This window comes from Diadema antillarum, unplaced genomic scaffold (genome assembly GCF_040938485.1).
Source record: "Diadema antillarum isolate AM-2024a unplaced genomic scaffold, OU_Dant_1.0 seq00000802_RagTag, whole genome shotgun sequence".
Lineage (NCBI taxonomy): Eukaryota > Metazoa > Echinodermata > Echinoidea > Diadematoida > Diadematidae > Diadema > Diadema antillarum.
The window spans coordinates 233,036-244,745 of record NW_027271684.1 but is presented as its reverse complement, the minus strand read 5'-3'; the positions used below and the strand labels follow the sequence as shown (position 1 = coordinate 244,745).

At 36.9% G+C, this 11,710-nt stretch overlaps 1 protein-coding gene across 1 annotated transcript; it reads right to left on the bottom strand.

Moving 5' to 3' along the window:
• Window positions 1-2,447: 2,447 nt before the first annotated feature.
• On the bottom strand, window positions 2,448-11,374 carry LOC139739491 (ribonuclease T2-like). The gene is made up of 7 exons (XM_071650095.1): window positions 11,318-11,374; window positions 9,696-9,751; window positions 8,679-8,751; window positions 7,835-7,896; window positions 6,137-6,250; window positions 4,422-4,533; window positions 2,448-2,759 (listed from the first exon to the last, which is right to left on the bottom strand). The coding sequence occupies exons 1-7, from the start codon at window positions 11,372-11,374 to the stop codon at window positions 2,448-2,450; spliced, it is 786 nt and encodes a 261-aa protein (XP_071506196.1).
• Window positions 11,375-11,710: the final 336 nt, after the last annotated feature.

Sequence of the window (11,710 nt, the reverse complement as noted above, 5' to 3'; positions counted from 1 at the left end):
TTAAACGGCTTTCAATAGCCGTTTCCAAAGTCCTTTCGAAAGCCGTTTCCAAAGCCCTTTAGAAACGGCTTCCACAATAGTTGCGTGTATCAACTCTTCGCGAACACGATAACTGGCCTGTCACTGCACAGCTGCATTGCGCAATTCGACCCGAGGAGAAGAGGTCATATAAGGCGTGCATGGTTCGTAACTGCAGTACAAAGCCGTTTCAAAACAGCTTTGCGTTTATCTCGCTTCAAAAGGCTTCTAGAAACAGGTTTGTGGAAACCTGTTTAGGAAACCTGTTTCGGAAAGCACAAATTCGCGGCTTTCGAAAAGGCTTTCCGAAAGGGCTTTCAAACAGCTTTGCGTTTATCATCTCGAAAAAATTCCTTGAAATCTGTTTGGAAAACCTGTTTCTGCCGAGAAAAAGAGTTGATAAACGCACCCTATGTTTTGTTAACACAACAGAAATAAAAAGAAGAAAATGGGAGGGTGGAGGGTCGCGCCAGCCTTTGATTTTGTAAAAGCGCCTCCCCGTTACGGAACTCCTGGATCCGTCCCTGTGACGAGTTATGACATTTGCAGTAAAGTTGGAAATTTTGACATTTGTCTTCGAAGTGTTATGACATTTGCAGTAAAAATGGACATTTTGACATTTGTCGTCGACGTGTTATTACATTAGTGGTCATTGTGACATTTGTTGTCGACGTGTTATAACATTAGTGGTTGTTATGACATTTGTCGTCGACGTGTAGTGGCATTAGTGGTTGTTTGTCGTCGACGTGTTATGGCATTAGTGGTTGTTTTGACATAAGTGGGCTCTTCACCCTGTATGCAGCTAAGATAATGACATTCTGGTGGGACTTTTGCCATTCCTTCAGAGGTATTCTTTCACTGAGTTACCACCACCACCCACGCGACTGGTACAAAGGTCACACAGTATACCCGCAAGTAGAATTTAGGTAGAACGCGTCCAACAAGTAAGACACATGCACTGACTCGCCCTCAGAAATTTCCAGGTATGCTGGAAAATCCCTACACGCAGCAAGCCTGCATATGGCTTGCCCGGAATGGTGTGACAGGGCTTACAAATGGTTGCCGGTAAAAAGATTTGCGTGCACACCTCCGGGTGACTATGGGTGAGATACGTGCTAGGTACTGTCACGCGCGGCTCATTCCGGGGACCTCCGGGCAGTAAAAAAAAAAAATTGTTCCTAATTAGTCGCACTAAGTCTTGCCCGGAAAGGTGTGACACGGCCTTAAGGAGTAACTTAAAATCCTACTTCTTTAACTGTGCGGATTTTTTTTTAAGTCAGACATTCATTTCTTCCGCTTCTTTTTCTTCTTTTTCCTCTTCCTTTTTTAAATCTTCTTTTTGCTCTTTTTGCTTCGGTGTAAAGTGCCTTGAACATTTAATCAGAATGGAAAATGACGCTAAAATAATTGTATGTAGTTACTGTATGCATGTATGTGTGTATGTATCATTACTATTATTATTTTTGTATTCTGTCACGATGATTTCGTCATTAATGTGGAACATTAGGTATGATACACAATAAACTACGCAATTAGATCATTCAACTAATGACAACTTACGAGTTTTTATTGATTCCTCATATCAGCAATTGAAAAAAAAGAACTCTAAAACAAGTGGAATAATGGTGATATTCACCCATTATATATCATGCATTTCAAGAATTAATGTTGATTCGATGCCCTTTGTAGCAGGTCGATTAGTACGATTTAAATTATTCTAAATCATTCTCAGTCTTCACATTCTTCCAAAGATAAAAGGTCATAATAATAATATAGAAATATAAGGTCTTTACGTGTTCACATTTTCGACAACATAAAGCTTTCTTTCGTCATTCTGATTCCCTTTTTTTTATCCCCTCAATTCTGTGAACTGGTCGCTACTGTATATATAAATATATGTAATAGATGTAATGTATATATTTTTTTTCCAGTGGAGGTGGGGGGGGGGGGAGGGAGGGGAAACTGAAAGACAAAGAGATGTACGTCCTATCACACCTTGGAAGGAAAGGAAGAAACTCTTGCAGTAACACTTTTCATGATTGGAAGCAGCCTACAACTAAAAGTGAAATCTTAATTATGCCCGACTCTTTTATTCGGGGTCATCCCACAAGACCGACAACCACGATTCATGCGACCCACAAGTTCGACATTGAAAAGAGGGTCCATGAGTCATACAGCTCGCGAGTCATACAGCTCAGGAGTTCGACACCAGGCAAATAAACCCCATAAGTTCGGCACTAGGTAAAAACAGCCCACGAGTTTGACAGATACAACACGAGGCTTAATGTGTCGGTCTCGTGGATCTTGTTAGCTTAGCAGTGCCGAACTCAAGGGCTGTATGACTCGTGAGCTGTATGACTCGTGAGCTGTATAACTCATGGGTTGTATGACTCGTGGGCGTAGATCTCGTGACATGCACCCTTTTATTCTTAGTAGAGGTCGAAATCCTCCTCGTCCTCGTCTCCTGCATCCAGGAAGGCCTCCTCCATGGCGAGCTCCAGCCTTTCTTCTTCTTCCTTCTCCACCACCATTTCAGCGATGTCGACTAGCAGATCGAGTGCCAGATCGACGTTGGCCCCAAAGGAGCTTGTGCTGACGGACGATGGATAAGGGGCGTACATGAGCCTCTTCCCAGAATCGCACTGCTTTCCGGGAAGGTTTGAACCACAATCGATCAATTTCAATTCGGATTTGCTGTAACACAAACGGATCTCCCACAGACGTTGGTACGTGCCTGCGTCCTGTGGGTATAGCAAATGAAGATTATGTTGTAGCAATCCATTCATATGCAGTCAATATTATCCTGGCAAATAAGTTTTCCATAAGTTTCTGTGGACAAAGTTGTTCGTCATGATCAAAGCACCAGGTTCACATAAAGTTAAAAAAAAATCATGTTCCCAACAACTCTTAGTTCATTAGGCTATTCGACATACGTAATTCATACGAGAACTATTACACATAATGCTGCTAGCTCAGCCTTCAGCATGATTCATAAATTTTTCATTATCTACTGGTGTATTTCCCGATGTAAAAATGACACCTGTTTCTAGAAAGGGAGATAAAGATTCGTCTTTAAATTATCAGCCTACACTGTATTTCACTTCTTCCCATAATCAGGAAGATGTTTGAAAAACTTGCATACAGTAGTCTGATTAAAGTTTTGGATGAAAAAAAATATTACATAAACACCATAGGCATACGGATACGCATAAGTGATGACTTGGCAAAACAAATGGATGAGGGTAATCCATTGTTAGTTCATTTCTAAGACGACTTTGCACAAGCTTTTGATACAGTAAACCATTTATGGTATTTTGCTCCCTAAATTACAAAATTATGACTTATTACGCGGGTTCCCATTACAATTGATGCTCATTTATCAAGCCGATTTCAATATGTTATGAAAATGTAATATCTGCACGACTGCCGATTGCATGTGGTGTTCCGCAAAGATGAAAATTGGGACACACTTTTGTTTATTTCTAGATTACAAAAGTTTCCGATACAATGAAGAATGACATTCTGCTCTGTAAATTACAACACTATGGCATACGTGGGATACCATTAGAATGGATGCTCATGCAGTTATTTTATCAAACCAATTTTAATCTGAAAACGTTATGACGATGCAGTGTTTCACGACTCCCTGTGATATATCACATGTGGCGTTCCACGAGGATCTTTTTTGCGACCCACTCTGTTCTTCATTTTTATCAATGATTTGCCACAATCCACAGATTATTTATTATTTTTAATCTTTCATTTCATTCTTTCCATCTATAACTATCTCACATAGGCGACAACGTGACTGTGATGTCATCAATGTTATGATCCGACATCTTAACATTTTTATTTCCTTTTCAAGAGGTATACAGGGCTCGCGTGGCCACTAGAAATAACAGATATAGGGCCATTCACATTTAAAAAAAGGGCTATAGTTTGGTGGCCCGATTGGGCAGCTGAAATTAAAGATATTGTTTTAAATGCGCTAAATTTCTGTTTGAGTCCACCAAAATATCAAATTCATAGATTCCCTAGGGCCACGGCCCACGAGAAAAAGAAGTGTCGAGCCCTGATATATCATATAATAATATGTATGTATGTATATATATATATATATATATATATATACATATATATATATATATATATATATATGATAAATTGTGTAAAACATGTATGTATGTAGGTCTGTAATATATCACAGGAAAATTTCAGATACGAAATAAGGGAACATAAACTTTGATAAATTGTCAGAAGTAACGTAGAGGCCTAGCGATAATAAAGCTGAAGAAAAAAAGATAATAAACAAAATAAGGTTTTGGCAAGAGCATATACGTAAAATGTTTATAATCACGTGGATTGTCTTACAAGGTGGTAATCAGCGAGCGAGATCCACTTACTATACAAAAGACTCCTGGTGCAACCCCAAGTCCATCCTTCAATGCCTTTGTGACGTCAGCAAGTGGATAGTACAGCACGCTTGATGGAGCGACTTTGCCCGTGTTCAGGATTCTATAAAAATGAGGCAAACATTGCAGCGAAAGTGTCGGTTAATACAGTTTGCCAGCGTATCCACGTTTTCACAGGTTAACAATGCTCTCCCATACAAATGGTCCTGCCATTATTATAAGCCAGGCGTTTTTAACAAAGTTTAGAATATAATTAGAGGCATAAGGATTGATACCTCTTTTTTCGAGGGCGGGATTCGAACTTGGGATTTTCTGTTACAGAATGCACAACCTAGTAAGTAATTCCGCAGTACCTTTAAGTCCTAGTCTAAAGCCTGTCTTTGCATAAAGTCCTTACAAATTCATTAATTTACTATAACGCAATCAAATCCATACTATCAATCGTAGTCATGAAGACTGCGATACATGTATGGCCTACTAACAACAGGTTTCAGCAGAAAATACATTTTAACAGAAATATTTTACCTTTACACTTCAGCCACTTCGAGAAATCGGTATGATAATATATAGACAAAATAAATTCTTAAAGGGACATTCCAGACGATTTTCATAATTTCACATCATGTAGTACGTAAATCGACAACTCCATGTATAGGTTTGTGGAATTTACTGTGGTTCTTGAGCAGAGAAAAATACTTTGAAAAACCTTAAACAAATTACACTGAACAAGGATGATGACATAGGAGGTTCACATATTTCAGAAATGTAGCAGTGTAATTCCATTACAATACCGCTTGCTTGCGAGTTCACCTGTGTATAATCTATGCATACCTTCTTCTTTTGTTCTGCTTCCTTGAGACCCAACTCACGCATTCCTATGGTGACTCTGCCATGTCATCATCCTTGTTCATTGTAATTTGTTCTAAATTTTGAAAATATTCTTATTCTTCATTCCAATCATCACAAATTCTGAAACTCTGTCCTCAGTATAACTAATTTATAGTTGTTCAAATGTAAAAATTTGAAAAGCATCCGGAGGTCTCCTTTAAATGTCCGTCGCGATCAAATAAAATGATAGGGCCTACATGACTTGTATGGTAATTAGATAGTGACGTCATCATCCTCTGACACGCTGTTAATATCATACTCTATTAACACTCTGGAGAAAACGTGAGCATGGAGGAATATTCCATTTCAACATCTATGTTTGACTTGTCATCACATGATCTACACGGGCATCCTCTGTAACAGTGTACATTTTGCAATCAGGTGTCCACACTAGGTATATACCTTTAAAAACATGTGCTGCTGATAAATGAAATACACATTTTCTACGATCCAATTTTCTCTTGATTGATTTGTTATTCCTTAGTATAAAACATGGTTTTTCAAAGTTGTAGAATCGTGTTACTTGTTGTCGTTAAAACATAATTTCTTTGCTTGCGGTAAGATATAAATAATCGTTAAATTTAATGATATAGATGTGCACATTAACTATATGATATCAGTTTATGTATACAATACAATCCTTACACACAATAATCATGTGAGGGAGTGAGCGATAGTACTGTTGTTGATATCTAACTTCTTTGTATTCTAATCTCATGTTAGGTCTACCGGGGACACAGAATCGTTCCATACTATATAGACTACCAAGTATATGTATACGATTCAGGCGAACTAAACCAATGAATCATTAATCTTACGCTTTCAGGTCGTGTTGTCCGTACAACTCAAGAGTCTTGTTGAAGTATTTCACTGCAGTGTTTGTCGCTGCCACGTCTGTAGCGCACGTCCCGTGTCTTTTGTACTCGTGCATCCTGTGAGTCAAAGTAAATGACAAATAAGAAATTTAACTCCTTCTACAGGAAAGCCCTGATATACTTGTGGACTGAGTGGAAGCAGTAGAACACATCAGTGAAAGTGAAGCTGAAGCAATATTGGACAATCGATTAATAAGCTATATATTTTTGAAATTGCATTGCCGTCATTGCTGGATAAGGAGACTACTGTACACTTCCCGACGTCATTATGGGCAACAATAAGAAAATGTAAAGAAAATTCGACATAGTTTCACTTTACTTGCATAATATAAGAGCACATTACTAGCCTGTTTTTTAGTAGCAGGGGAAATGATATTACCCTGAACTTTATGACAGTGACAAGTAGATTGAATATGCACTCTCATTTGACATAGTTCACTTTTCTTACATTATAAAACAACACTATACCAATAGGAGCAGCGGAGATGATATAACCCTTAACTTTAAGTCAATGACAAGTAGATGGAATGTGTTCTTTTCATGAACATTAAATCTTATGGAATTTTACTTATCTTTCTTTTTATTGTTGTTCATAATGACGTCATAAAGTGCACTTAGTCTTCTTTTTTCTCAGTCCTATAATACGTATCCTTGGTATTTTTGATGATCAGAATTATTCAGTTAAAAAACGGAAACCAAACAAGAGTAACTTTGACAAATATTGAGCATACTTCATGATGTCCTTTGTATATCAAATTCCTCATCGTAGCGGGGTACTGAAAAATATTTAGTATACTTTAGGAAACACTATAAAGTCCAAGAACTGCGATTAAAGTATACATCACCAAACTACAGAATTCTACATGATTCTTGGTCTCTGTAACAATGTCCCTCTTGCACTCAGTGCCCCAATACGATAAGGAATTCCATATTCATATTCAGATTAATTTATTGTTCATTTAAGAAATTATTTTTGTTGGCATATGGGGGTACACATAGGAATATCTACATACATACATACATGTACATACACACATACAAATAATACGATTTTCAATATATACAAAATTATACAAGCATGATTTATATTCACAATACAGTAAACACATACATCATTACAAATGCATAATTCATTATAATTCATTAGGTTACTGCATGATTTAGTGTGTTGATAAATCAATGTTTATTAGTCAATCGATCATATAATTTTTTGTATTACGTGTGGGGGAATGCAGCCTACAAGCTCAGCTTTTTAGCATTCCTCCCCATTTCCAACATTTCCCTATACCTACAAGTTTTCTGTAAATTTATCCTTTACTTTGTATAATGAAATTTATGCACTGTATTCAATTTTTGTAATATATCTATATGTTTTTGTTGGAAATGAAAAATGAATGAATGAATGAATGAATGAATGAACTTAAAGAAAGGCTTTGTATACTAATCGATGGTCAAATCTTTATTTTGTCATATTTTGTTGTAAAGACATAACACATGTATCCCTATCGTAATCATCAGTGGGGTTGTATTTGATTTATATTCCCGTCAACAATTTTCTAGCGTTCATGACTTGCACAACAGCGGTAAAGAGGTCTCCAGGCAATATGAAACCTGTAGAATGATACATGTATTATTACTCACCAAAAGTCAGCGTGACTTCCAGTGTAAGATGGCCACTTTTTCGTCAGGTCTGCATTCATGCTCTGGTGGGAAAAAAAATAGGCAATCACAAAGCATCGTATTTGAACTCGAGCATTTTAATCTGCTTAAGAGTCTAAATCTTTATAATGCTCTGGTGGAAAGAAAAATAAGAAAGAAAAACACATATTGTTTTGGAACTGTAACATTAAACGAAAGGTACAAATTTGGAGTTTGGTTAAAACCTCCATACATTCATATTCATACTGATAAACATGCAAAAAATACATAAAGAAATATTGGTGTGCAATTGAAATTCTTCAACATCTATAGGCCCTACCTCCAAGAATAATAAAAACAGTGACCGTACAACCAAGACAAAACATGTCTAAAGGGATATAGTTGTTACAAAACTGGTAAAGATATAACAGCCTCGTATTGGATGGATTTTTTCCAAGGTCTCGAAGGAAGCAATGTTAGTAACCACTGAATGGGCACATCAAGTACTGAACGGGCGGGTTTATGCTCCCATCATATTGAATGAGTTCAACCATCACCCATGCAGCATCTATCAGGGGTCTTTATACGTTTTACACCTTCTCTTGGTCATGACATTGTACAAACTTCCTAGTCTCTTCCAGTAATGATTAGTTAGGTCTTTAAGCAAGCCGTTCGGCGAACGCATGTTAAAATACATTTATAGCACTGACACTTTGCTAACAATGACAGGTTTGTTTTGTGTGTGTTTATTAGTTTGTCTGTTTGTTTCTTAGGCATCGAGTGCGTGGATAATGACGTAAAAGCGGCGCCATGTATATTATCATTTCATGGAATGCAAACTTCATACCGCCAGATCGCTGTTAGCGAAAGTGAGTGAATTGTCGCAGCTGACTGGACCTTTCTGCCCGTTCTTCGCTGGCCTGAAAGAGAGACAAAGTTCGTTTCATTTTGTTTTATTTCACTTTAATTAAGGTGTACATCCAGATATCAAATCCAATGTAAATTGAGACATCAAATACAATCTAACCAACAGAGCACATAACAATGAACAAAAGATATGCAGCTGAAGTGGTTTATGTCAAAACTTGCATGGAAACTGTGGCAACCCAAGCAAACTGAAATATAGATCATAAATAAAAACATTTAATATAAATGATGTAAATAAATCTTAAAATAGAAATAATATAGTAGTTGGAGACAATACCAGAGGGCTAATTTAAGTAGGTTGAAATATCATCTATACGAAAAAAGATCGATACATTGCAAATTCCGATGATGTAGATATTCATGTCCATCTAAATTATGATGGTCATACACATAGCATATAATATTACGAATGATAAAAGGTTTTTTTTGGGGGGGGGAGAGGGAATTGAAAAATATCAAAACGGGTACTCGAGGTAGAATTATCTGCAGGTGATCTAGAATATGGTTACCGTATCAAGTGATATAAAAGGAAGACGAAGAAACTTGCGATCAATAATGTATCAAGAAACACACAAACTCACGCTCTTAGAATTTGAGTGTGGTAAATCCGCTCTACACAGATCTTTCCTTTTTAACAATTAACATTGATTAAGGTATGTTAATCGTGTTCAACCAGAAATTATAAACTTACTATAAAATGCCTATTTTATGACATGATACGACCGTACAGCTCACATCTTTCAAGCCAAAAACATGATTAAAGAATTCCTTTGTCGGCAATTTCATGATGATATCCTCAATTTACAACAGCGTTGCTGTGCTCCCTTTTGAGTGGAAGAGAGAGGCTATAACTGCGTTGCAGATAAAAAAGAAGTAGAAAACACTCAGAAAAGGTAAAAAAGAGACGAGTCAAAATTCAGCTGCCAGTCAAACTCACCATAGTCCGTGGATGGTCCAGATCTTCTCCGCACCCGCGGGATAGGTGCAGGTTTTCTGCATTTATAAAGACAGAGTATAATTTAGTTCATGTCCGACACTACCATTCAATCATACGCTTTTTGATACAATTGCATTTTTCTCGTTCTTTTTTCGCGGTACACACATAGTTACACACACGAAAGGAGCAATGTACATATATATATATTATACAGAGACCTAAAACATGATTTTATGCCCCGACAAATAATATCATTGTATTTTTTTTTCGATGTGAATATTAGGAACATTGTTTTACTTGAAAAAAAAAAGAAAAGACAGCATAATAGAAATGGCCTACGATGCAGAAATCTTTAGTGAACGGCGATAACTTCGTTACTGCATAGTTTTACTTACACTTGCGCAGTAAGATGGCGGCCACATCTCAGTGAGAATGAACATGTCGGATGCAATTTCTTCCCTGCATGCATGAATGATATGACGAAATACAGTATGATTACTATCGTAGCTATTGGAAAGAATGAGCATGGAAAAGAGAGAAAAAGGCTGAGTTTTGTTATTGACGAGAAAAAGGCTGAGTTTTGTTATTGTCGTCGTCGTATATTTTTTTCATTTATACTTCGTTGGCATGAAGATGCTTTATATCAAAGCAATGGACAAGAAATGTTCAACCATATAGAGTAAAGAAACACAATGTCCAAGTTGACTTGACCAGAGCAACATGATGATACATCAGTGCCCCGTTTTATCGAAACATAAAATCGATTTTAAATTCCCTTACCACACAGGCTGCCATATACTTACAGTTGAAATCAACTTTATATAATCAATTTTAACTCTTCATAAAACAGGGCCCTGGGCCCCGTTTTATCAACAGATAACATCGATTTTAAATTTCCTTAACACACAGTCTGCCATAGGCTTACAGTTGGAATCAACTTTATAATCAATTTTAACTCTTTATAAACAGGGCCAGGGTCATATCATGGGGTGATAGTCTAGCGAGCAGAAACAAACGCATCGAACTTGCATGTTATGAAACTGGTTTCTAACAGCATAATGGGGTGCGATGATTTTTGTTTAAAAAACAAGGGGGAAAAAAAGAAAAGATGGCCTTCTCTTCTTCTCCCTTATGGTCTCTACAAGTGGCTAATGCTCTGATATTTCGCCCTTTCAAATGCCAAAGACTTAACTTTCGCTAGTTCACTTAATTCTTGTGAGTGCACATTACGCAGGAAATAATTATTTGCCAATAATCCCTCAATGACGTAATAATGATAATGATAAAAATAAGAAGAAGAAATAAGAAATGTATGTACTGTTATCGATTTATTTCACTGCACTTGTTATTCTTTGTCTTTGTACTTTTTGAAGTTTGCATTCAAATTGCATCTGATTGAATGCAGAAATAAAAACTAACAAACAAACAAACAAATATTGATAATAGTGATGATTTTCTATTATCATTATTATTATTATTATCATCACTATCATTATTATCATTATTATCTTTTATCATTGTTATCATCATCATAGTAATAACAGTAGCAGTAGTAGTAGTAAGAATAATTATTATCATAATAATAGTAGTAGCAATTCCAATAATAATCATAATGATCTTACCAGACTGGATTCCACCAGAAAGACCTGCCCTCCCCGAGCCTGGCCGACGACAGGCATGCCACCAAGGCGACAATAACCGCTGTAAGGATTGCCATATTTTTTTTTATTCAGATGCAAAGAGCAAAATGATAGAAAGAGCTGCAACTTTCAAAGCCCTGGAAGACGATGAGAGAAACTTCAGGAGCGAGGTGTTTCTAACTTCACCGTGAAGGAAGCAGAGGCGACTTAACACCTTTTGACCTGGCTTTTATATCCCCACAAAATTGTTGGGGAGAGAAGTAATTCTGATGCTCCCTTTGTTCCATTCTACTTTTTACACAAAGATACCATTCTACACAGGATTGACTACTTATCACGACTTGACCAAGACTTGACCATGACAAGCGCCGACAT

Coding starts and splice junctions, on each gene's coding strand:
- LOC139739491 (XM_071650095.1), bottom strand. CDS start 11,374: ATGCCTGTCGTCGGCCAGGCTCGGGGAGGGCAGGTCTTTCTGGTGGAA. Junction 7,897..8,678: donor TCGCTAACAGCGATCTGGCG/GTATGAAGTTTG, acceptor TTTTCCCACCAG/AGCATGAATGCAGACCTGAC. Junction 4,534..6,136: donor GGACAACACGACCTGAAAGC/GTAAGATTAATG, acceptor TCATTTTTATAG/AATCCTGAACACGGGCAAAG.